The sequence below is a fragment of the Panthera tigris genome, chromosome A1 (genome assembly GCF_018350195.1).
Source record: "Panthera tigris isolate Pti1 chromosome A1, P.tigris_Pti1_mat1.1, whole genome shotgun sequence".
NCBI lineage: Eukaryota > Metazoa > Chordata > Mammalia > Carnivora > Felidae > Panthera > Panthera tigris.
Genome location: NC_056660.1, coordinates 229,231,825 through 229,259,391, shown reverse-complemented (window position 1 = coordinate 229,259,391; position 27,567 = coordinate 229,231,825). Strand labels below are relative to the sequence as shown.

General features: G+C 43.2%; 1 protein-coding gene across 4 annotated transcripts in view; it reads right to left on the bottom strand.

Moving 5' to 3' along the window:
* CTNND2 (catenin delta 2) overlaps window positions 1–27,567 on the bottom strand; it is a 931,760-nt gene that overhangs the window by 357,667 nt on the left and 546,526 nt on the right. For 3 of the 4 annotated variants that reach the window (XM_042997513.1, XM_042997503.1, XM_042997520.1), the window contains one exon: window positions 8,777–8,971. In XM_042997513.1, the coding sequence (XP_042853447.1) occupies window positions 8,777–8,971 (195 nt within the window). Of the gene's footprint in view, window positions 1–8,776; window positions 8,972–17,107; window positions 17,477–23,795; window positions 24,091–27,567 lie in introns of those variants that run through there. The other variant, XM_042997524.1, reaches the window with a different exon arrangement.

Here is a 27,567-nt window from a genome sequence, read left to right as displayed (position 1 = left end):
GTGAAATGCAGTTAATTAAGCAGAAACAGGAATAGCTCCAGTGTTCCAGGAGGAAGAGAAGGCAGAGGCAGATGTAGGAATATCATCAGGCTCGTATTTGTGCTTCACTTTGGCCTGTTTGGGGTCAGGGGCAGGGAATTCATTCAGAGCCTGGCTTCTGAAGTTAGACAAGTGGGTTCCTATCCAGGCCTTCTGGCCAATTCTGGGTATGAGACAAGTGAGTTACTGAGCTTGTTAAGCTCCACCTTCCCGACTGTGGCATGAAGAAAACAAGATGGCCTCATGGGATCATTATTTGCTTTAAAGACATGAAGGGTATTAAACATCCCATATGTAGGAACTGTGAAACAAGTGAGTTATTGCTATGTCTACCATTAACAATGTTGAAATCAACTGATACTCGACAAGGAAATTGTACCCACTGCACTGGGGGGGTGGGGTGGGGGAGACACTTGCCACTGGGTATCAGGCTCCAGAGCTCCCGCAAGGGCTTTCTCTCTGCTAAGACCCTATAAGAGACTGAACACATCACTCTCACGTTACAGATGGGAAACTGAGGCACAGAGAGATTATGTAACTTGCCTGAATCTGCCTGGTATCTAGCAGTGAAGGGATCAAGTCCTTGCACCCCGCCTCCAGAGTTTATTCTTACAACCACCGCTGCAACTGGACCAGATTTTAAACTTCAAAATGTGTGTTACTGAATTAGCTTCATGGTAAGACAATTTATGAGAGGCTTAAAATGAAGGGAAATGTCTACTAAAGGCATAGAGGATAGACAGGTTTACAATAGGAATTAACATGAATATTATAGTAAAAATTGGTAAAAGTTCGCGTGTTAATTTAGATCATTTCCCCTAAAATTGAATTTATTGAGATATGCAGAAAAATATAGGGAAAAATTCTTCACATAGAAAAAAAACCTAACTTTGTTCATGTCTATAAAAATCAAAGAATAGGGATACTCATAGTTACCTTAATTTTATTTCAAAGTTTTTTTTTTTAATGTTTATTTCTTTTGAAGATAGAGTGTGAGCAGGGAAGGGGCAAAGAGAGAGGGAGACACAGAATCGGAAACAGGCTTCTGCACTGGCAGCGTAGAGCTCGATGCGGGACTCGAACTCACAAACCATGAGATCATGACCTGAGCTGAAGTTGGACACTTAACCGACTGAATCACCCAGGCACCACTCAAAGTGTTTTGAGTCTTAGTTTAATCACTAATACCACTATAATTCGAAAAAAAGAGGGTAGACTCTGAAATCTAAGATGGGTGAACAACTTCCAGAGAGATCTTATTAGAAAATCATAATTGCATGTGTGGCATTTGATAAATGACATTTCAGAAGTTTCCTGAATCCACAGTTTAAACTTTTAGGTCAGAATAAATAGGATGCCTGATGGGAATTTCAAAGTATAAAATGAGAATTCAAGTTGGTACTGCCTAAATGAGAAAAAAAAGAGACTAATCAGTGCAAAGAAAATAATGCAACATGGAATACAGACGGGGAGAAAAATACACTCTCTGAAAGTGTGGGTCATGCAACCGTCTGTCTTGAAGAAAACGTGTGAGACTCAAATAGATCTCAAACTAGCCATCAGTAGTGTAACAACGCGATGCCTTGTATTTCTTTAAGCACGACATGGAAAAATGACTTCGGCATCACAAATTAAATTCCCCCTTTGTGCCCTACCTGTTCAGACCTCAGCGTGGCACATGCAAACCATGGCCCCCCATTAGCGTGGATCAGCGGACACTGGTCACACCCTTAAAGACTTTCCTTTAACACGTTGCCTGCATTTCTGTCCCATCACACATTTTCTCTTATTTGAGCTTTAGAGCTCGGTGGACCACGTCACCCGCCTTGCAGGAGGGCTCTATTCAATGGAACCTTCCAGGGCAAACATCTGAAGTGGAAGGCTCCCCGTCAGCGTGTCCAACACTCCCCTCTCTCCTCACCTGCTCCGCAAACGGCCCCTTCTCCCCTCAATGAGCTCTCAGAGCTCAGTGAGCCATGTCGCTGGTACCTTTGGGGAGATTTTAAAAGCAGCCTCTTCAGCAGCTGACTTGATACTTCACCCGACTTCTACACTGTTCACGAAATTACCTGTTTTCTTCAGAGCTACACAAATAAAGGTCTACTGTACAAAAGGGGGAGAGATGTTTTATGTGTAATATTTGCTCGAAATGGGGGAGGAGGGATCCTTTTTCATCAGCCAGACATTCTACTTGGATGATGATAGATGGTGACATCCGTTATTTACTGACCATAAAAAAAAAAAAAAAAAAAAAAAAAAAAAAAAAAAAAAAAAAAAAAAAAAAAAAAACCAGAATAAAATATAAGAATCTGGCACATGAAGAGATTTGGTTGCAGGGGGAATAAAAAGTGCGGTTCAACAAAAGAAGAAAAACCTTTATTTTTGTTTTTTTTAATTCTCTTTGCTTTTCTGTATATTTGCATTTACAGAAATATGAAAACATAAACTACACCTACCCTTATTAAATACAAAATAGGAACACAATAATTAAATACTATTCCCCGTGCAATCTCAGAAAATAAAGATAGCTTAGGTGCCATCAGGTCCAAGAACGTGGCCATGAACTCTCTTAAAGAGAATTCGACTCTGTTATTTTAGGGACAAAGAGCTTTTAGCACTCAATCTGCTATATTCCCAGCAGTATTATTATCTAGAACTCAACTGTAAAGGCCTTCCCATTTTCTGCACTCTACACAGGCTGATCCGTGCTAAACTCAATGGGAAAATATTCCTGGGTAAATTTAATGTAATCTTCCCCCCCACCCCCATTTTAATTCCAGTACAGTTCGCACTGAATGTTATGTTGGTTTCAGGTGTACAAAACAGCGATTCAACGATGCTCTACATTACTCAGGGCTCATCATGAACATAATCTTTTAACTTCAGGTATTACTACCTTTCTGGGGAGGGGCATTAATGCAGGGGTTTTGCTAGTAATAGAATCATTATTATGGTGCGGATGTTGATGTTTCTGGATTTTACCAAAAAACTGTTCCTACTAGCCAACACTCTGCCTTCCCTCAGCTGAGCTCAGTTACACTTTTTATTCACATCTCTTTAGGTGGTTTGATATAGGTAAGCTTCTGGAAGCCCTTCTCCATTTTTAGAGGATATTCATCACCAGGTTCATTAAAATTTTCCAATAGGGTAATAACGTGCCCCTGACTTCCTAGACTTAAAAAAAAAATAACCAAGATGTTATGAAGGATCTAATTTGACTTGCTCTAATGGAAAGCAATCACTTTTACAGTTTGAAGTAACAGCATTTAAGAAGTAATAAACTGCTAATATGCCACGTTTTTGTGGACTCCAATGATGATTTTAGTTGAAGATGTTATTTACCTGTTAGTGAATAATAGTAATAAAGTTGTATGAATATGAAGGTGCTGCGAAATGCCTCTAACCTTTACTGAGCAGTGGCCATTATTGTGGAGAATTTTAAGTTCTTTCAAAGTACTTTCTCCACACGTGCAAATATTTTCATCCTGTTCTTTTTTTCTTTTTATGTTTTAGGATTTGTCAACCTCATAGAGATAGTTAGCAGATTTTTCTCCTCGCAACATACCTATGATAACTCATTTTTTATTACAAGCTGACACATTCATCACAGAAAGCTTGTTTTCTCCACTCACTGAGAAACGCATTTATCCCAAAGTAAATTCATGTGACATTCATCACGGCAGACATTGGCCATTTTCATTAGTTTAGAAAGATGCATTTGGAGGGCCGGGATAGGGGGGAGTGTCAGAGTCAAGCATTTGTGTTAATCAAATGACTCCTAAGTTGACAGTTACTGGTATGTTTGAGTTTGAAATAAAAATTCGTGCTACTTAGTTTCTGCTTAATAGACTTTATCATAAGCAAATCCAAGAAGATCGCATCGTCCCTGCCTGGCTGTACTTCTTATTATATAAGCTCTGGTTTTGACAAGCCTTATCCCAGATGAAAGGTATGTTTTATTTAAACAGACATCCAAGTTAAAAGTGTGCCTCTTTAAATTTTCATCACGCAAGAAGTAAAGCTTCAGACACTGGGCTGATGTCCTGTAAAAGCAGGTGGGGATATTCGCGCTGCCATCAGACTCACTGGCCTGCCTTTTCGGCCGCAGATCACACCATTCCGCCTCCCTGCACAGGGAGAGAACATCGATGGTGGCCCCTCTCATTTCCTGGCTCTACAAGGAATGAGTGGCTGTCACGTCTGGCAAGAGGATGCTTTCCGTTCAGCAGACACCAGTGCTGATTCAGGAAGTGACCCTTTCTTTGCCTTCTCTTAGGCGGCGAGATCTCTGGGGCCACACTGCTGGCTTCTATCTCAATCCCGTCCTCAGGCATGAGGGCGTGCTGCTCTACTTTCTGTCTGCCTTCCTACCAAGAGCACGTCTGGGGCCCGGGAGGCCAGCGGGCCGTCCTCAGAACCTGCTCCCTTATGCCGGAACCGGGTGGGGCAAAGGTCTGCGGTTCTTGTCTTACAATGGCCGGGGCGCATGAGCGTGCGGGGACAGGGGCACAAGACCCTCTTCACACCGTGCTTCCTGGCACAGCCCTGACAAGAGTATCCACCAGCTGAGTAACATCCCACTGATTTCCAGTGTTGAGTAGTGAACCTTGTTTGTATAAGTTTCACCTTCCACAGTCTGGAGCAGAAGGGAGGTGAGAAGTAGGACGTTAGCACCCTGACCCCCTAACCTGTTCATAAATGTACACAAATACATGTGTGTAGGCTCTCTCACAGAAGGGTTAGGTAGCTTTGTGGTTTGGGAAGGCCTTGAGGACCTCTTTGCCTACCCAAAGGTAGAGAGAGGTCCCCATCGGAGTTGGTGTCTCCAGTGGAGATTTAAATCAGCCTTCAAACGTTACAAAAAAAGGGGGTGGCCTGGGTGGCCCAGTCGGTTAAGCGTCTGACTTTGGCTCAGATCATGATCTCATAGTTTGTGGTTTTGGGTGCCGCATTGGGGTCTGTGCTGACAGCTCAGAGCCTGGAGACTACAGCCTGCTTTGGATTCTGTGCCCCCCACCCCGCCACTCCCTCGATTGCACTCTCTCTCTCTCTGTCTCTCAAAAATAAACATTAAAAATAGAGAAATAAATCAGTCTTCAGAGTAAATAACAGGGGTGAGTGGTTATTATGGCAGTCAAAGAGACCTGGAGAAGGCACGCAGAGAGAAGGATGGAGTTTCTTTTTTATTCTTTTAATGTTTATTTATTTTTGAGAGAGACAGAGAGACAGAGAGACAGAGAGAAAGCGAGGGAGGGGCAGAAAGAGGGGGGACAGAGGATCCAAAACGGCTCTGTGCTGACAGCAGAGAGCTCCACGTGGAGCCTGAACTCACGAACCCTGAGATCATGCCCTGGGCCGAAATCAAGAGTTGGGCGCTTAACCAACGGAGCCCCTACAAATACAGTTTCAACCAAGATGAACGTTAAGAGCCAGGTTCCAGAGCAAGACTGCCTGGGCGCAAAGGTTTAAAGACTGGCTCGATACAACCTGTGGGACCTTGGGAAGGTTATTCAACATCTCTGTGCCTCAGTATTCTGTAAAATGAGCATCGTAACAGTACCTCCTTCATGCGGTGGTTCTGAGGATTTGTGAATATGTTCAGAGAATTTAGAATGATCTCTGAAAGCAGTGACCTGCTACATGCTTCTGTCATTCGGACTCACCTGCTCTTACTATAGCGCCATCTAGTAATTCCCTGGTTTTTTAGGCAAGTACATTTGTCTTCATTCCTAAGTGTTGACTAGAACAGGTGCCCCTCAATTCCCGTGACCCACCTCCTTGATGTGTCCTCTGGAAATGCTTTAGGGGTCAAACTGAAGGAACACCAGTCAGTGCCCTGCTACCCAAGGGCTGAGACCCAAGATAGGTTGCTCAAACCACCTTAGCCACAATGGGAGCCAAAAGTCAGTGGCCCCTGAATACTTCGGGTCTAAAAGGCCCTAGAAGACCGTCCCAAGAAATTGGGGTATTTGCTCTGGCCCTGGAAACCTCTCAAAGTTCTGCATCAGAAGTCTCCAGTATGGGGTGTGTGCAACACAGGATGTGAAAAACGACCTCCTGGGGGTGCCTGGGTGGCTCACTAGGTTGAATGTCCGGACTCTTGATCTCAGCTCAGATCATGATCTCAAGGTTCATGGGATCCAGCCCTGCGTCGGGCTCTGAGCTGACAGAGCGGAGCCTGCTTGGGATTTTTCTCTCTCCCTCTCCCTCAAAATAAATAAACTTTCAAAAAAAAATAACCTCCTGGATATGAAAAAACAATCTTAGAATGTTTCTTTATATTAATTTGTAATCCTGACTTTTACTAGATATTATTTAATGATATTGTATACTATGTATACAATTTATAAGTAAAGGGCATACACCCATATTAAAGGCATTTTCCCAAACATGTGGGTTCTAATAGAGACAGTTCCTGGGGTTGCAGGGTTAGCTAAGAAAGTATAAGGATTTGAAATGAAATGAATTAAGTGTAGAAACAGGGAGTGACCCGAGCAGGTGCAGAGGAGATAGAGCCTGTGGCTTTCTACTTAGGAGCTGGAGAGAGGTGGCTTCTCCCCACCTGTCACCCCAAGAGACCATCCATGCACTCCTGGAAATGTCAATATTGTTGCATAAATCAGCAGATTTCCTCAAAAGTGCCTCAAGCTCAAAAGGGCTGGGTTGGGGTCTCGGACATCTGGACGTCACAACCTCAGCAGCTCTCTGCCAGGGCAGAGATTACTGCTACTGAGAACACCCAGGCAAACAGGTTTTTCTCCTTGATGCATTTAGAGGACACTGCTGGCTTCCCTCCTAAGGAGGATGACACCCTTGTTCGTTCATTCGGCACAGTGCTCCACTGATGGCTTAGAGCAGGGGTCAGCCAACTTTTCTACTAAGGGCCAGAAGGTAAATATTGTCAGCTTTACCAACCAGATGGTCTCCACCACAACTACTCAAGTCAGCTGCTACAGCGTGGAAGCAGCTAGAAATGATACGGGAACATATAGGCATGGCTGTGTTCCAGTAACTTTATTTATAGACACTGAAATTTGGATTTCATAGAACTGCCACGTATCAGAAAATATTATCCATCATTTGACCATAAACCATTTAAAATGTAATAATGATTTTTAGCTCAGGAGCACTAATCAAATGGGTGGCCAGCTGAATGTGGCCCATGAGCGAGAGTTTTCAGACCCCTAGTTTAGAGAAAATACTAGTTTTGTTTTAAGTGTGAACATCTTCCCCTGTCTTTGATCCGACACAGTAGAATGAAGTATTGTTTTCTTATTGTAGGTAAATTTTTATGAAGCCCCCAGAAGTTTATTAACAAAAGATAATTCGAAGAGCACAGGAATGCAGGACAGAGAATCGGCATATAATCCCCTTTGTTGTCAGTTTTTATGCAAATTACATATTGAACATCACTGCGGTGGTAATCCTTGCCTTTTGTAAGGGGTGCATGGAAATAAAATTGCCTTAGTTACTATTATGCAACCAACTAATGGTTAAAAGAGCCCAGCCTCACACAGGAGTGGTTCTAGCAGGCTGACAATGAAGAACTCCGACAGAAGAATAAATGGGTATTCCTTTTCATCTGAACCAAGATATGAATTATTAACGGTGGATGGCATTTACGATGTCAAAAATAAAAGAAAGAGTATTTTGTGCCATTCTTCTTACGGTGCAGTGAAATACTGAAATGTAAATATCAGTAATCAACCATAAAAGCAACTTAACTTGCCTGGATTTCAAAACGTATAATTTAGTATCATAATGCAGTTAACAAAATTGCTATGCTCTACTTCAGGGTAACTGGAAGTTACAATAGTCTGAAGGTGCAGGCCCCTGTGTGCCAAGTTCTGGACCAGAGCTTCGGTTTTCCCACGCCTCAGCCTTGGTTCAAGTGCAGCGTGTATCAGTGGCTGTACGCAAACCAGTGGCATACTATTTTCTAAGTTTCCTTAGCAATGTGAAGCTTTGTAACAAGGGCAGTTCTCAGTATCTTAATTGTATCAATTTTATTGTTAGATGAATGCTCTCCAGCACATTGAAGCATGGCATTTAGCCAGTTATTTTGCAAATGGCTACATGCTCTGGAAAATGCTTGCCTTTCTTTGCGCAGCCTGTGGTCGTGTTCAATTCAAAATATGTATTTAGTCCAGGAGAGCTCTAGGGTTGATTGACTCATATGCAATTGTCAATATCTGACCTTTACACGATAATTTCACATGACTGAACCTGATAGTGCTTATGAAGCAAAGTCTCAGTTTGCCTTACAAAATAATGCGACATTTTCCTAAATAGGTTTCCTCCCAGCTTGCCAGATAGGTAGCCTGTATCATTAAAGAACACTTACCAGCATTAGGTATATGCCTTTTCTGTCCTGCATAATGACTATGCTTTCTTGGAGTACTTAAATTCATCAAATATGTTAACGATGGCACACAAAAAATTAGTTTTCTTTCAGATCGCCTATTGGACAAAATAAGCTTACAACCCCCCATTAAACTTCTTTCATTTAAAAGAGACTCAGGTAGCTAAATGAATCGTATTTGGTTTCTCTCATTATCATCACAGACATTAATGGTAGAAGCAGGTCATAATGCTGGTGGGGAGAGAGGATGAGAAGGTGTGCACGCGCGCACACACACACACACACACACACACACCTTTGATGAGCTCCCGAGCAGGAACCCCCCCCCCCACCGCCTATTACGCACAGACCACCCAGGGGGGCCTGAATACACACCTGTGCTCGTGCGGTACGTGCCCGTGTGTGCTGATGGCAGAGGGTCCCCCTGGCTCTGGCTGAGACTCCTCATAGGGGGCTTCTGATAGACACGGTCCTCATAGATGGGGTCTATGTGGTGCTCTGGGGACTGCAGGGCCCGCAGTTCCGGGCCCAGGTGGCCGTGCTGGCTGCTGTACGAGGCCCGGGACCCAGCTGAAATAAGCGAACAGGAGACATTAGGACCCAACCAACATTCAGACAGAACTTGTTTTATCAAAGACATATTTGAATTTGTTTTTTGCACAGAAATGGTGAAATCTGCAGAAAATCAAATGAATAGCATGAAATGGCAGCAATATGTCAAGCTAATCAGCTTATCGGCATCACCCAGCTGCCTTGCTTTGCTCCCAAACCTGATCTCCCTATAAGGATGATAATGATTCTGAGATAAATCCACCCTGAACAGGGCCAGCGAAACATCATTTTTCTCAGCCTAACGAATGTGGCTGGCTTCCTTACTAAAGGAATCAGGCAGACAAGTCGAACCTCAAAACCTCTTCTTATCCCATAGTCCTTGCACCTTAAATTCTGCAACAGAAATTATTATGTAAAATGATGAGCAAACAAATAAACCATGATGGCAAGCCATCCTGATGTTGTTCCTGAAAAGTGAGCCAGAATTCGTTCTCATCAGCAGTTTCTTCCCGGACAATGAATGAACGGAAATGTCTGGACTTACAACAGCCTACATCTCTAAGAGAAGCAGATTGTAAAGAAACAGGTTTTCAAGTCACATTTCCTTTTACTCTTACCCTCCAAACTGAAGCACCTCATTTAGTCTACCTTCCTCTAAAAAACGGTACAAGTGGCTGTGGCTGTCACTAACTGGTTGAATTTGTAAACTGAGTCTGCGCATCGCTCGCCTTGTAGTATTTGTAAATCCTTATTTGTGTCATTTCCTCGCACTGTATGGGAGGAGGTGTCGCTTTGAAACAGTGCTGTGGACCAGGGAACCTTTGCGGACCCGAGGACAGTGCATTCTGCGAGGGCTAAGAGGTTCAGCTGACACACGGAAAAGACGATGTTGACCGAGAGCCAACATTGCACCTGAGGTACGGTCAGAATCCCAGAAGCATCATCTCCACTGGGGCAGATGGGGTGGAGGACACCGGGGGACAATGAAGGATGCAGGGCAGCAAGGAGAGACGGTTATCTCATGGCGGTGAGCAGAGAACACACACAAGAACCGAATGAGGCGGAGAGCGGACTTTTGGCAAGACCCTTCGGCTAAACCTTCAAAGCCGATACCCACACGCCATGCTGGGATTTAACTGTCAGTGGCCTCTGGACAGCCCGAACTTGGGAGCTCTCCACTCCATTCTAAGCAACGGGATTTTGGAATTCCTTGATTTCAGCAGTGTCTGCGGGCAGCTCTATCTCTGTGTGGCCGTCCAAGGCAGTCACCGGTGGCCACTTTAGAGACAAGATCTTCAATGCTCAATGACTCTGCACTGCTTCTTCAGGATCATGTAACCCGCAGGATTTTAATATTCTCACCGAGTATATTTGAGAAAAAGCCCATTCCAAAGTTTCGAAATTGCTGGCAGATAAATACACGCTTTATTAGTATATTGTACACAGGGCTGTTTTAAATTTACGTAAACAAAACAGAGCATTTCTGAATGATTGAGGCAGTGCTCAGAATTCTATGAATTCAGTGTTAATAAAAATTACTGAATGTTTTGAGGAAAGGGAAGGAATAGAGCAAGTTAGTTCCTTACCTTTCCCTTTGCTAGTAATTAAATCAACTCTGATTTAGATAGCGTTCAGATGAATGATAGGTTCAAAATAACTGTTTTGCATAATTAGCTTCATTGCATCTGATTTATCAAATGCCAACATCACACTGAATATTATCTCATGTTCATATTTTCCAGGAATATATTTAAGTATGATACGCCTTGAGTTCCTGCTGTCAATTCTTCCTTCTTCTGGAGGCTTTCTTAATATTGCCAAAGACTTACAAGTGTAAAAATCAAGGAAACAGTCATTATATCCAAATGTTATATAGTTAAATGAAAGCCATCCATCACTCGTAGATTTAGAGTTATAACTTAATCATGTTCTTGATTCTAAGTCTCTAAAAACACCCAACAAGGGAACCACAAAAAGTCCTGATGATCTGAGTGGGGACAGGATGTGAGGGCCAGCATTTACTGGGCATGAGGAAATTTTTATAGAACCACGATTCAGACATTAATGACCAAGGGTCCTAGGCAAGGAGCAAGAATCTTAAAGCCTACCCTTAGCACGGCTTTTAATCCTTGCAAAGATTGCAGGGATGAATGAAGTCAAAAAGGGAAGGACTGAAATGACCAAGGAAATGCGCAATACTTTTTAGAAAGAGATATAGCATCAATTAAATCTGCAAATTTACAGATAACAACACTCTGCTAGTCCAGGAGGAAGCCAGCAGCACGGGGAAATAATCACGGAGCAGAAAGGGCTTGTCACGTTCCTCCACGCCACAGTTTCATTGGGTCAGAGTCCAGCAGGCACTGTTTTCATTTGACCAGCAATATGAAACAGTTATCGTTTTTAGACTGATGTGCAAATAAATGTCTACATGTTAAGTTTTATATCCGTCGTTTACATGTAGCAGGTTAGTCCCTATTAACCAACAGATTGATTCATTCAACATAGGGATAAAGGTACTCAAGAAAAGTAAAGCAGGGTAAGGGGACAGCAGACAAAGTGTGGTGCATACTGTTTTGATAAGGTGGTCAAGAAAGTTCTTTTTGCTTATTTGCCATTTCAGCGGAAAACTTCCGAAGGCCAGAGAAAGCCATGATGGAGGGAGATCCACGTGGTTCCCAGACAGAGGGAACCGGCCGCAAGAGCAAAGGCCCCTCTGTAAGAAATTCATTTCACGGTATTTAGAGAAGTGATTTTATCAGTACCTATTTAATCCATATTGTCTTTGCGTATGGACTCTTCATGAGTTCAGACTACAATCGGTTGTAAGAACTGAACAGATTTCCTTTTTAACTCAAAATTTCACAATCACAATAGCCACATTTATATCAAAGGGATTTGGAATATTCAGTGGAAGATCACACTTAATGAGCTCATGAGAGCAGCACAATCTCTGATTGAGATTCGGTTCAAATTTACATATATATATGTATGTATGTATACATGTACATGTAATACATACATATATATGTATATACATGTGTAACACACACACACGCACACACATACAGCCTTTGAATTTTTGTTCCTTAGAACATGATTAATTCTCAAATCTTCATTTACTTTCCCAACAATCATCCAGGGAACTCTCTGGAAGGCTGATTCCTGGACACAGCCCCGAAAGATTAGGACTTGGTCTATTGAGCAAGGAGAGGCTGTGTGCCTCTCTTAATGGGTACCCTCTCACCTCATGATTCTACTGCAGAGATGACAGTGAGAGCCCCCCTGTTTTAGATAAAGAGAGAGAGAGGAGACAGGCATATTCAAAAGAAAGAAATAAATGCCTAATAAGTTGTTAACATTCAATTTATCATTTCTTGCTTTCTTCTAATAATATAATTTACTACCACATTATACCAATTACTTTACCGGACAGAATGAAACAAATACATTCTGGTTTTAATTGGGACCCGTTTACATTCTTTTAGTTCTATAATATGTAAGTTATGACCCTCTAATTTAGCATGAATTCACTCGCTTTTGCAAAGAAATAAGTGTTTGCATGTTTTCATCTGGAAATATTAATATTAGGTTCTGAAGGACATACTGCCTGCCATTATCTGTTCTTTCCAAATCTGGGAGCCAGTTTCAAATGCTCACTGGCAAAGGGGGCACCTGGGTGGCTCAGTCGGTTAGGCGTCTGACTTCAGCTTAGGTCATGATCTCACATGAGTTCGAGCCCTGCGTCGGGCTCTGTGCTGACAGCTCAGAGCCTGGAGCCTGCTTCGGTCGGATTCTGTGTCTCCCTCTCTCTCTGCCCCTCCCCCCTCTAGTGCATGCACTCTCTCTGTCTCTCAAAAATAAATAAACATTTAAAAATTTTTTTCAGGGGCGCCTAGGTGGCTCAGTCGGTTGAGCTACCGACTTGGGCTCAGGTCACGATCTCACAGTTTGTGAGTTCGAGCCCCGAGTCGGGCTCTGTGCTGAGAGTTCAGAGCCTAGAGCCTGCTTCGGATTCTGTGTCTCCCTCTCTCTCTGCCCCTCCCCCACTCATGCTCTGTCTCAGAAATAAACATTAAAAAAATTAAAATAAAATAAAATAAAATTTTTTTCAAATGCTCACAGGCAAAAATAAGGACCCAAATGATACAGCAGTCCGTTGGCCAGAGCAAGCTGACTCAGTATTTGTGAACAGGTGGCAGAGACAGGCAGTTTCATTCCTGATCTAAACAACGGTATTCAGAGGAAGAAAAGGCCAAAGTAAAATCTAGGAATTCAGGTTTCTTGAAAATTGTGAATCCAGTTCAACATCGATGTTTATTAGTAAAACTGTATCTTTGAAGTGCAAAATAGAACTTTTTTTAAAGTTTATTTATTTTGAGAAAGAAAGAGAGAGGGAGGGAGGGAGAGAGAGAGAGGGCAGGGTAGGGGCAGAGAGAGGGGTCGGGGGAAAAGAGAATCCCAAGCAGGCTCCATGCTGACAGCACAGAGTCCGACACGGGGCTCCAACTCACAAATTGTGAGATCGTGACCTGAGATGCAATCAAGAGTCAGACGCTTAACCAACTGAGCTACCCAAGCACCCCAAAACAGAACTTCCAAAGAGAACTGTGGTTTTTGGAATAGTAGCAGATTTTCCCCTCGCAAATTCCCACTGAACTCCTCCCGCTGAATATTCCGATATCAGCGGTTTGATCCCTGCTGATACATTGGCGTCACTAAGCAACGTGGCCAGGCAGCACGGCCCATGCAGGTAGGTAGCCTGTGCTCTGTGACAGTTTATGGCCCCGGAACAGTTATTCTGTAGACTTTGAACCTCTTAAAACTTCTAGCCCTTGATATCTGTCATTATTAATCTCAAGAGGGAAAAATGGTATCAACATAAAAGCACTTTTAGGAATACAAAAAGCCACTTTGGCTAATATTATTTCATACATGTGTGCTAAGTAAATTGCTCAAAGATGCAAATATAGCATCTCAGATCTAAGGAATACTTTACCATAATAAAGACTTGTTTAATTCTTGGTTTTTGCTTTGGACTCAACTCAAAATTCCAAAATCTCCTCCCCACTCCTATGCTAATTCACTAGTTAATTTCAGTATTTAAGAGACCCCAAAATATTTCCTATGTATCTTGAGTCAAGTCCCTGCACTAAATTTCATTTGCAAATGATCATCAATTCATTGAATTAGTTAGACATCTTATCCCACGTTGTTGTAAATGTTAAGATATATGAACACACTTCCTAGACAGGCTACCAGCCATATTTCAGACTGACATTTGGAAGGAGACTATTCATGTATATTCAATGACAAAATCTGCATTGGAGCCTAATAAGTTCAATGCAACAGGCCATCTGATGATATAAAGTGATTCTACAAAAAGTCTGTTTTGGAAACCTTTAGAAAATGCCCTTCTGTTTCATGTATTCCATGAATCCTAGATTTTCATCCGTTACGGTAACTTTGCTATCACAAATAACGTGAATGCTCATACAGTCTCTGACCAGGTACAAAACACAGGATTTATTCCTGCAACTTGATGACGCATTTTCCAATGCAACTTAATTGTGAGACCGCACCACACCTTTTACCAAATGGATACTGTATTCTGTTTGGGCTCAAATACTTTCCACCAAGCGTATCTTAAAAGTGAAAAATCACAAGTCAGGAAGTAGCATTTACGGTGCCTATGTGATTGTGTCCCTTAGAATAGCAGGTGTCCCTCATTCTTTCTAGTATTTTCTCTCTTACCACGAGCATTTCTTCTCAAGCTGTTAGAAAGCCAGGCTTCTTTTGTTCATTTCCTTTTGTGACAGGCAGGCACGAGCAAAGTAACGAGACAGCAGTAACGGGGAGTAACGGGCAATGAGAAGTCTGCTATCTTCACGTTCATAGGACGGACCACTTCTATGTTTTCTTTGCAGTGACCGGTGCATGCTTCTGCGTCTGCACCAGAGTGGACGGCGTCCTATGGCAAAACTCAGAACTCTGAGCGAAAACACACTTGTCTAAGATGGTACACATACTAGTGAAACACACCAGGTAAACTTAGTGGTGGCCTGGAGAGTGTCCTCATCATCTGCTTTCAGTTTATCTCAGGCTAGGTAAAGAGCTGCTCCAAACGAACCAGCCATGGATTTCAGTGTTTCTCCAAACACCACTGGCACGCATCTTCTGATTAAAATCTAGGTCCTGGCTCAGGTGTGGGGGAGGCCCCGAAGTTCTGCATTTTTAACAAGTTCTCTGGCAACGTTGGTGCGGATGGTCCACACACGTACTGGTTGAGCCACGGACACGTATCTTGGTTGCCAGGGGGCTTCAACTTAGGCACCATACTGAAGCCCTGGGGACCGAACTATGGATTCCTTATCTCTCCCTGCCTTACTAAGCAAACACGATTGCAACAACAAAGGTGCAGGCCGAGGGTGCAGCCAGATGCTGACCATGCTGATGGGGCCTCAGCAGGAACATCGGCAGCTGGGTCCAGCAGGTGGCTGTGCCGGCCACCGCACGCGGGCATCGTACTGGCTGCCACGGGTTGCCTGGGCCTATAGGTCAGGCTTCCACCTGTGGGCTGCTGCAGAGTGACTGATCTCAGCTCTAGGTGGCCAACGCTCAGACACCAAGGGGCATATAAAAGCCCATCTTTCCTACAGAGGGCAGACTTTTTACATATGGGTGGCCAGGAATGCTTTTGCTGCTTTTGCTATGCTTCTAGGAGGATTCTGGGGAAGCAAGTCTAGGTTCCCTTCACTGCTTCAGTGCACACCTATGTAAGAGTTTGGTTCGGTGCTTCCCAACCTTGGGAGGACACACATGGCGTTCACCTGGAAGCCTTTTTAACAGTATTGATTTTTGGGGCCCCCTCCAGACTACTGAACTGGGACCTGAGGGGATGGGCCCAGGGAACAGAAGAGTTCAAACACTCCCCAGACGTTTCTAAGACAAGATCTAGCACTGGATGGTTAGGGGCAGGCCTGGTAGATTTGGGGCCAATGTAGGGTCTTGAGGAGTGCATGCCAAGGTTTGGTCCTCAGCAGAGCCCTTAAGACTGCAGATTTAAAATACAGAAATCTCATGGGGCGCCTGGGGGGGTCGGCTGGTTGAGCGTCCAACTTCGGCTCAGGTCATCATCTCACAATCTGTGGGTTTGAGCCCCGCGTGGGGCTCTGTGCTGACGGCTCAGAGCCTGGAGCCTGCTTCCGATCCTGTGTCTCCCTCTCTCTCTGCCCCTCTCCCACTCTCACTTTGTCTCACTCTGTCTCTCAAAAATAAATAAATGTAAAAAAATTTAAAAAAATAAATAAAATACAGAAATTTCTGTTCTTGAATGGGTGGTGGGGGGAAAGGAGTCACCCCCCTTGGAGGGAGGTGCAGGTTCTGAGCTTTGCAGGAAGGCAGCAACGCCTCTGAGAGTAAAAAGGGTACGGAATGCTTTCTGTCCACCTGTGCTATTCACTGTGCTGCAATTGACTTCCTGCTGGGAAGTCCCCCAAGTTCACAGACCGTAGACACGTACGGCCCGCAGGACATTTCCTGCCCCTCCCATCCCCTCACTTCTGTAGGTCTCCAGAAAATGTCTTCGGGTTGGACACAGCGTGGTTTTGGGAAAAGGGGCATTTAGGCTGGAAGGTGCCTGATTTTTTACATCAGGTGAGGGTGGGGTCCTTGCCGTGACAATCATGGATCCTGTGAACACGTAGGAATCTTTCTAAAAATAACTCGCGTGTAATCACAACTATTCAGATAAACGTCCCAGTGAAGCTGACAGAATGACTCCCCCAAACAGTCCATCAAGACACCCTAAATCCTTTTCAGTTGACACCTGGCAGATAAAAAATTGGCAGGGGTGAATCGTGAATTGTAGTATCTTTGTGCAGAAGGGCAACATAATGTGACCTCGGACTTGTAATTAAAGTCTTCTGACATTAACTTGTAAACAAGTGTGATCTGTGAATGTTAATTTTTACCCAGGAGGGGTCTCCTGTTTAAAATTTGCTTCGAACCCCATCTCCGCCTGGAGAGAAGCTTTGGGCAGCCACGTTCAGGGTGAAAGGGACCAGGAGCCAGGCTCACCACTATCTTATTGTCCTAATTAACTACTGATGCAGAGTGATCTACGACTCGGTGCTTTATTAATTAGTCACTTACCAGAGTTTTTAATGGCCAGTCTCATATTCACACAGATACTCTTCTCTATCAACAAGGCAGACAAAATTCGATGAGTGTCATTTTATTTCTTGACAGCTGCTTCTCAATACCCCATCAGTGCAATACGCGAACAGTACATCTGGAGTCTGGTTTCAGGACCTAATTACTATGGATAATTATGGATATTTCCATGGAAAGAAGCCCGAACAGGGCGCTCCTGACCCATCTTTTGTTGTTGTTGTTGTTGTTGTTGAGATGCAAAGCAGGACAGATAGACCAGCTTCGGCTGCAAGGGACCGGAGCTCTTCAGAATTGAAGCTGAATTTTCATTTTTTGTGTATGTGCCCCTCAAAGGGCACCGATGAAATTCTCAGTGTAAAGGCAAGGAGAAAAGTTTTATCAGACAAAAGTAGGCTTAAGTTGTTTTCTTCATTAATTGGTTTAAATATTTTGAAATATACATGAGCTAAGATGTTTTGTCAAACACAGGCCTTTTTGATCAGACTGTATTAAATATACCATAGACAGGGTGTGCAAATTCCTTTTCAAAAATTACTTAGCTTTTATAATGCAAAGTTCAGATATATTCTCCTGTTATCATTTTTCCATTCCTTTATATATCTTACTAACACCCACAGGGAGGCCCTGGTGTTAATTCCAGAAGAAGATGATACCATGAACTTTCAACATAATTTATGGGGGGAGAAATGGCAAACAAATTGCTTCATAGATTACTCATTCTCTATATTTACATTTTATAAATTCTTCGTATCAACACTTTATTACATTTTCCTTATTTTACTCAACATAATATTTGGCATATAAAAAAAGGGTTTGAGAAGAGAGAGTATGCTGTGTAATAAACAGTTCTGAGGAGGATTAAAATTTTCCCTTGATTCTGTTCTGGTTAAAGGGCTTTAATGATTGTATCTGTGGGTTTTAGAATCCAATTAGTAATGTATTATATATGTATACTTATTATTTGGATACCAGTTACATTTATTTAAACATTAAATCCCTAATACAAAGCACCCGGATGAGACCGATGTGTAGTTATAATTCCCCCACCTTATTTTTAACTGTTTTCTTTATCCAAAGAAGTTACTACTAAACCACCAATTGGTGTGGCACAGTAGGCACAGTGATGGTTTTCCAGTCCAGAAATCAATCTGTGTTGACTCTTTAAGTGCAAAACAAATACTACATATTTGCAAGAAGGCTGTCAAGGTGTAGGGGGCTCTTTGGGGTCATGTCAACTATAACCAACTAATTGGCTCCGCCATGGAGGGGACTGGAGTATTATAAGCTTCTAACCAGCTGAGCTTAAGACCTGACAGTACCTGTGTGCATGTGTGTGTGTGTGTGTGTGTGTATTTTCTTCATTCTAAAGAGAAATGTATACAGACTTCCCTTTTCTACATCAATTATTAAAATGAAGATTATCTTGTAAGGGGAGTTTTGACTTTATCACATTGCCAGTCCATTCTAGGGGAGCTCTAAGGTTGAAGCCAGAAACATCGGGAAATGCAGATATCATTTGGGGTACGGTATGGGCATAGCACCTCTGTAATGGCACAGCACCTGTGTGCCCAGGCACCGTCTGTAACAGCAGAGCACATGCGGGCCCAGGCACCATCTAGGAAGCCCAACAGGAAAAATCAATGCGATCACGTCTATTTGAAGATATTAGCATAGCAAGCAGAAATAGGAGGGGCCACTAGAGTCTACTGAACCAAAATAATTAATGGTTTTCCTTGGGTTCTCTTTGCTGCCAAGTTTCTACCTGCAGGATCCTGGGCACATGCTCAGAATACAGACACCACAGAATAGGAATTATCTGTTTTTATGATTTCGTCTCTACAGCTACACACACAAAGAACTGCTAGCTCTCGAGGTGAGCCTGCGACATTCCTTGGAATGCTGTCCGTGCCTCTGTTCACGCTGCAACAGGAACGTGGAAAGTACAGGAAGCCACTTTCCAAAGAATTAGGAAACTCAGAGGTGAGGACGCAGACACTTTATCTTACAGATTCTCAATATGCATTGAACCAAGTCTTTCTGGTAGCTACTGGTTAAGTTTTTAATGGTTCACTCATTCTGGGTAGAACCTGGTATTTCTCTGTATTCTCTCCGTGCTAAGCATGACTTCCGGTTACCAATGGGATATACCATTTGCACCCATAAATACTTTTACAATAGTCACTCAAAAATATTTGTTGAACGGGCTCCTGGCTGGCTATGCCGCTATGTGACTCTTGATCTTGGGGTTGTAAATTCGAGACCCACATTGGGTGTAGAGATTACCTAAAAATAAAATCTTAAGGAAAAAAAAAAGTTGTTGAATACCTACTAGAAGAGGCTTGGTGAGGAGTTCTGGAAAACTCTGAACTCTGAAAGTCCCATTAGCTGCCCTCTGGGAGCCCACAACTCCCACTATTCAAATGCTCTGCCAGGATTACAAGATACTTCAAGATACTTTCTGCTTTGTAATGTAAATAAGTTCTTTGGCAATACAGGGCACCACAACAAATACATGTAGACCCATGTGGGATTAGCCTTTAGAGATTTCAGATATTTCACGTTAGTTATCCACAGGAGATGCAAACTTTTATAGGTATATATAAAATACATACGCATATATGTGTATGTATATGTATAAATAAATGTATCTACGGTAATTTTTGTCATATTTACAATATATATAAATAATAAGAAAAAACTGTAGGTTTTATGTATACATACTTAATATATATACACACTTCATATATATATACATATATACATATATATATATATACACATATATATATACACATATAAAGTAAACATACAGAGAGATTTTTAAAAATTACAAAATGCACCTTGGTGAGATACAGTGGCAGGTGGGATTTTGATGCAGCCTTGGTTGCAAATCGACTCCATTTTGAGAGATTTTAGGTTTTTAATTATTGAAGAGTATTTGTGCGTCTACTAAGATAGCTGGTCTCCACATCACCCCTGTGGCTTAGGTAGAAAGAAAATAAATATTTAACAGCATCGTATTTATTAAGGTGGAGCGACCAGGCAACAACCGAACTGATGCTCACGTGTGAGGTGAGTGGCAAAGCACAGATGCCCCTTTGCTCAGATTAACTGACACCTGTGACCCGCAAGGAGCGATCAGTGAAAACAGACCCAGGAATATTTTACCTTCAATGCCCTGCTGACTTGAAGTTCAGCAGCACAGAGCCCGAAGAGCAGGAGAAACCCACACCACGTGTCAGACATCAGCCAGGCTGCCCCCATTGCTGAGTGCCGGGGACCCAGCCAAGAAAATGGTCCACAGTCAGGGCGGCTGATACCCCGGCAGCACAAGAGCGAACAGTGCATCTGCAGCCTGGCTTCCAGACCTAATTACTATGTGTGTCTCCACATCTCTCCTCGCATTCTGTCATTTCCTTCCCTGATGCGGTATTATACCTAAGAGCAGTTTCCCGCGGAACTCCTATTTCTAGCTTCCACCGATCTGACCCGCAGCGCTGGGAAGTAAGACGGGTGTTCAGGGTTCAGCACCTGCAAAACACCTGACTGCACATGACCTGGCCTGTTTCTCGAAGAGGAAAAGGGAACTGCGTGTGAGTTGGTTCATTTCCGGAAGCCCCCAAAGTGGTCCCGTTTTAATCCACTTCTCTTCAAACTTCACGCACACCGTCACCCTGCCTTCAATCCCTCATGTCTCGAAGATCATGTGCATGCTCCCGGGATCCTTAATCCCCAGGCACATGTACCCCTGATGTTTATAGCAGTGCTTTCATCAATAGCCAAATTATGGAAAGAGTCCAAGTGTCCATCAACTGATGAGTGGATAAAGAAGACGTGGTTTATACATACAATGGAAAACTACTTGGCAATGAGAAAGAATGAAATCCTGCCATTTGCAGCAATGTGGATGGAACGGGAGGGTGTTATGCTAAGTGAAATAAGTCAGAGAAAGGCAGATATCATATGTTTTCACGCATTATGTGGAATTTGAGAAACTTAACAGAAGACCATGGGAGAAGGGAAGGGGGAAAAACAGTTTCAAACAGAGAGGGAGGCAAACCATAAGAGTCTCTTAAATACAGAGAACAAACTGAGGGTTGGAGGGGTGGGGGGGTGGCAGAGGAGATTGGCATTGAGGAGGGACTTGTTGGGGTGAGCACTGGGTGTTGTATGTAAGCGATGAATCATGGGATTCTACTCCTGAAACCAAAAGCACACTGTATATGCTGTATGTTAACTAACTTGACAACAAATTATATTAAAAAAAAAAAGTAGGATAAAAAAGGTGAACAGAACAAGTAAATGATGGACCCAAGCTAGTAACTGATGTACCCATGTCTGGCCTCAATCCATTCTCCCTCTTAACCATCGCCTCCTGTATTTGTGGAACTCAATGCAATGCAGGAACTATTCTTTTTTGTCAAACTGCAATTAAACTCATTATTCTTAACTTGTTCTTGTACTTGTTCAGCCCTTAGATATTAAAATTACCCAGACTCTTTGGGACTTAGGCCAACATTCACGACTGTCAACATTTATGTGTTGAGTCCTACCTTTCCTAGTTTGCTAGCTTACTGCCCAGATGTCCCCCCCCCCCAACCCTGGGGACATCTCTGCACCGTCCTGACGGTCAATATACACTGTTCTTGGGTACCACGTTTTCCTGTTTTATGCCCTCATTCAGCTGAGACACACCCACTGAGTGTTGTAAATCTCCAGGCAAGGGGGCCTATATGGAGATCAATTTTATCAATACTTGCAGGACTGAAAATATTTGATTCTGCCTTTATGTGGAAAATTTGGCTAGGTATAGAGTTTAGGTTAAAAATAAGTTTCCCCCAGGGGCATCTGGGTGGCTCAGTCAGTTAAGCGTCAGACTCTTGGTTTCAGCTCAGGTCATGATCTCATGGTTCGTGGGTTCGAGCCCTTCACTGGGCTCTCCACTGAAGGCACAGAGTCTGCTTGGGATTCTCTCTCTCCCTTTTTCTTCCTCTTTCTCTCTCTCTCTCTCAAGAGAAATAAATAAACGTTAAAAAAATAACTTGCCCCCAGAACTCTGAGCACATCACCTGATTGTTCTTTGCCACCCAGTATCACTGCCTCAATCTGGTGGCATACATGTTCTTCCTCTCCAGGGGCTTTAGGGTCTTTTATGTTGGTGCTTTGAAATTGCACGATGCAGAATGCGGAAATGCCCTGTTGCAAACATGGGGCATTTCCTATGAAGGTATAGGTCCCTCGACTCTGAGGAATTGCTCTGTATTACTTCCTTGGTAGCTTGCTTCCCTCTATTCTTTCTGGGATTTTCCTAAGTCTTGGATGTGTCTTCCATGCACTATTATTGCATCATTCTTGTATTTTCTGTCTCCTTCCCTGTATGGCAACCTTCTGAGCGATTTCCTCGACTATTTCCCACTTATTCTATCACTTTTTTTTTGTTTGGGTGGTGCTATTTTTACAGCCTATAAAGATCTTCTTGTTCTTTGATCCTCTCATGTATCACCCAGTTCTTATTTAATAAACACAAGATCTTCTTAAACCCTTCTCAGTATGGATCCAAAAGTTCTTCCTTGTTTCCTTTAATCTCTTTTATTCTGTAAATTATCTGTTTTTTCTGAGAGACAGTTCATTTTTGCTATTTTTTTTCATGTCACTAATTCTCTCCAATTCCTCAGTAATCCTTACTAATTTATCATATTTGAGAAAGAAAAACCTGCTGGCAGCTTCTTCAACTACAGCCTAAATGGAAGTATCTCCCACTAAATGCCCCTGAGTAAGGTAGGAGGGGCATACGGCCTGGCATTCCTCCTTGGGGATGAGAGAAAGAGGGTAAAGAACAGCCTGAGCCCCCTTCCAGCCCACCACCCGCATGACTGTTTGAAATAAACTTTATCTAAGCCACCGGCCGCCAAATCGGAGTCGAACTTTCTCAGACAGCCTGTCCAGTTTCATGAGACCACCCCCATTCTTCACTTTGGAGTAAGCCATGGCTACAGGCTCGTCATCTTGGCAGGAGAGAGAATATGTAAGTGGGAGCGAGCAGCAGACTTAAAACTGTATCAAGCCCTGACTTCCAGCGAATCCCTCCATCTTTAGCCCCACGTATCTCCCCAGCTTCACTGTGACAATTGAGCCTGTCCAAGGCTTTACTGAAAATCATCAGCCCACCTCTGTCATACTGACACAGCAGATTCTTGGGAGAAACTTTCAACATTTTAAGTGCTCATCACTCCTGTGTGTTTTGCTTTCTAGAAAATTCCTATCACGGCTTGCTTTCGATGAGCCACAACCACTGGCCTCTGTGTTCTTGTGTCTTTGGTGGCTTACCCACTGAAATTCTGTATTTTTCAGAGGATCTGGACACAGGGGAGGCAGATGCATGGACAGAGAATGACATCTGGAACCACTGTCTGAGATAAAGCATGATCAAAATCATCAAAGCGTCAGAGACACTGGAAAAGCTTTTTATAGAACTGTAGGTAAAGATGCCACTTTCCTACAAAAGTACAAAAAAGACCTGTCTGCCCCATTTCAACTAGCATGGTTGCCAATGTGGTAGGAAGGGAAGGGAAGGTATTAATTTCTGCGAATCAATAAAAGTCAGGTAGGCCTTTTGTGGCCACCTAGCATCCCAAACATTTAGTTCCAGGTTCAGCCACTAACTTACTGTAACGGGATGTTCAAATGGCAGTCTCCCTGATGCAAGTTTGCCGTGGACATAAACTGGACAGAAATCAGATACCAATATGAGTATGATGAGACGCTGCATGGAGTGACTTCGCAAAGGATGTCCGATTGCCATTTCTGTGTGCCCTGCGCTCTAGGAAGACGGGGGGCTGTGAGACAGCAGTCAGCAAGTCCAGAGGGGGTTTGCTGATGAGATTTCAGTAACCATCCCCTCGGAGGGAAAGCCTGAAGACAGTGGGCTTCCGTGGGACCACTTGGATGTGAGTTCCCTGCTGGAAAATGAGGTTCCAGAACTCTGGAGGGCAAGTGGGTGACAAAACAATCACTTTGTTGGTGGAAGCAGGAGAGGGTCAGCGTGTGGGACCTGGCCTGCACTCTCAGTGTCCACTGGGGTGCGGGATACCAGAAGGCAGCCTGCAGGAGAGAGACTAGATTAAATGCAGAACTAGAAAACAGCCTGGATGGGGACTGAGCTCTGAGAGCAGGAACTTCTGAGGAAGATTCTGGGCCTGAGAGGCATGGCCGGCAGGGAATGCCACAGGCTTTCTGTGGCTGCGGAGGAGACCCGAGGGAGGTCTGGTTCCGGAACGCCCTGGAAGTTTTGGCTGAGAACTGGCCTTAACCGCCTTGGAGAGAAGATTAACGTGTTGGTTGATATCACAGGCTGATCACATTCTAATTAGTAAATGTAAACTAGAAATTTTTGTCTTATTTAAGGGTGAGAGGAAGGTTCGCAAAAACTGTTAGAGGATCACCTTCGGGAAATGTGATTTAAAGGACAGCAGGCACCAAGATCTCGTGCTGCATTGTGACCGCATCCCAAGCATTGGGTGTTAAACAAACTCACTCCTTACTTGAGTAGAGTTCATGTTTCCTTTGAGAACCTGACAGTGAAAATTGCAAAGCTTTTATGTGGGATTAGGCTTTTTTTTTTTCTTTCTTTCTTTCTTTCTTTCTTTCTTATAGCAGGTACACCTGGAAGAATCAGCATGTCACAGAATGGAACTGAAATCATCAAGTACGCGAATTTGAGAGGCATGGCATGTGATACACTCTAAACACTGGGTTTTATGTCCGCTAGGCAGAGGTAAAAGATGAACACGTCGTGACCAAAATCCTGTCCATATTAGGCCAATCTGTATTGTAATCATTGGTTAAGAACCTACATTTAATTCATTTCGTTTTTACCTCAAAATAAGCTTCTAATGTTTGGCTTAACTTTAATACCTATTTACAACTCAGATTCCTACTTTTAATAGGATTGATTTTCCTCTAACACAGAAAATGAGAGGATCATGCTGTCTTCTTTACAAAAGGGAACAAAAATGGGTACTGGTAGAGTCATATTCAGTAAGATATTGACACATTTCTGAGATACTTTTGCTTTCTTCAAAATTACTAGTTATTTAAAAAAGCTAAAAAAACTTACACTGTATCTCTATATTCCTGGTATTTTTCTTCAACAACAAAAAATATACTGCCTCTCTGCCTTATCCTGTATATTTAAAGGTATAGAGAAGCCACACTCAAAGCGATCTAGGTTCAAATCCTATCCCTGTCACTTCCAGCCAAGTAACCCTGGGCAAGAAACTTATCATTGAGAAACCTCAGTTTCCAAATCTGTAGAATGTGGCAAAAATCACACCTACCTCCTTAAGTTGTTGGAAACTACATGAGATACAGTTTGCAAAGTGCCTGGCATCTCGCAAATGCTTTATATTGCAGTATGGGTTTTTTTTAACATAATTTTATTCATCATGCACAAAATGGATACATTTTTTAAACTATAAAAAAGAAAATTAAGCCACCTATCTGTCAAGAGAAAAATGTAAGAACTAGTTATGCTATTTATTTAGCCTTCTTCCCCTCAAGTATGTATGTGTGTGGGGGGCAGTTTAGACTACTAGAGCTGGGAGGGTTATTCCAATGGAAGGGTTATTCCAATGCCTTCCTGTGTCTCTCTGCCTGTTTTGTCTTTTCTTTCTTTCTTTTTTTAATGTTTATTTATTTATTTTGAGAGACAGAGAGAGAGACAGAGAAAGCTCGTGAGCACGAGTGGGGGAGGAGCAGAGAGAGGGAGAGAGAGAGAGATCCCAAGCAGGCTCCACACTGTCAGCACAGAGCCTGACTCGGGGCTTGAACTCACAAACCGGGAGATCATGACCTGAGCTGAAATCAAAAGTAGGACGCTTAACTGACTTAGCCACCCAGGCACCCCTGCCTCTTTTTTCTTGTAAAAAGAAATCCTTCCTTCACTCAGTCCCTGGAATGGAGTTTTTAATGTGCAAATATGATCATGTCGGCTGTCCGCCGCAAGGATGAAATAACACAGCTTTTGCTCCTCCTCTCCTGCTCCCCTTCTCTCACCACCTGAACCATCCATTTCTCCCCCCAGAAACCCTGATCTGCTGGAAGTCTCCACCCTTACGCTCCCTACCTTCTCTCTTCTTGGACTTTGTTCCGGCTACCATTCCTCAGTGGTTCCGCTTACACCACTTAGCTCTGGAGCCACGACGTCAAGGAAGCATCAGTGGCAGACATCGAACACCCAGCATAAGATGCCCCTGCAGTATGTTCCCACAGTAACCGAAATCTGTCTTATTCCAGCATGAGGGCTAAAACTGTCCATTCGTTTATCCGTTCCGAGGCTGGGTCTCTGGAGGGCAAAGAGTATCTCTCACTCCTCTTTGTGTGTCCAACACAGAAACTGGCATGTTTTGGGGACTCAAAAGACCTGCTTTTGTCTGAAACAAAAACGAATGGCTTCTTCCTTACGAATCCAAGTTTATACGGTAGGTATTATTAAATAATACGAGTTAACTTTTACTGAGCCAGGAAAGGGGCTAGAACTTTATACACGTTATCTTATTTATGCCTGAGATTATAGAAATAGACACTGTTGTGATCCCCTGGATGAGAGAACAATGTCAAGGTGTAATATACCTAACCTTAGGGACCTCCCACAAGGCAGAGCTAGGTTTTCACTCAGGCACTGTTCTATGATGCAAAGAATTGCAAGAAGGAGGAGGAGGCGGGGGTGGGGGGAGGGGGATGAAACGTTCTAAGAGGTCTTTGGATCCTAATGACCTAACACCTGAGAAATCGTACTTTTCTAGGTTTGATCTGAATTGGGGTGTTTCCCCAGAGAGCTGGAACTCTGAGATTTCTGGCCAGACTTTTATAAAGTTTGGCTGTTGGTAAGATCCAGAGGAACATGTGGAAGCTGTGTTCTTTACCAAGCGCCCACTACCACTGAGGACTTGAAATCCTCAGACAGACTTTGAATCTCTGGAAGTGATTGTAGCTAAGCAAGGAAAACTCCCCGGAAAGGTTCTGCACGTTTTTCGTCTCCAGCTTTCCTCCTCCCGTTGTTTCTTGGGCCACCTCCTGCCTTCAGTAAGATCTCACCACCATCCTGCACTGAAATCATTCCACCAGTATCATCGAACAGTCTTCCTTTGTCTTGACCTCTTAATTGCACTAGACATAGTTTATTGATCTTCTAACCTTGAGACATGCTCTTCTCTTGGCTTCTAAGAAACGACACTGACCTACACTTCTGGTTATCTCTTTCTTTTGCTGGCTTCTTCTCAACTCCCAGACCTTTACATCTGGCGGGGGCGGTCAGAATTCAGTCCTTGGACCTCTTCTCTCTACACTGACTTCCCAGGTAATTAATGTCTTCTAGATTCATGGTCTTAATATCATCCACCTGCTTATGACTCCCTCATTCAGGGGCTTCTTCTCTGAAC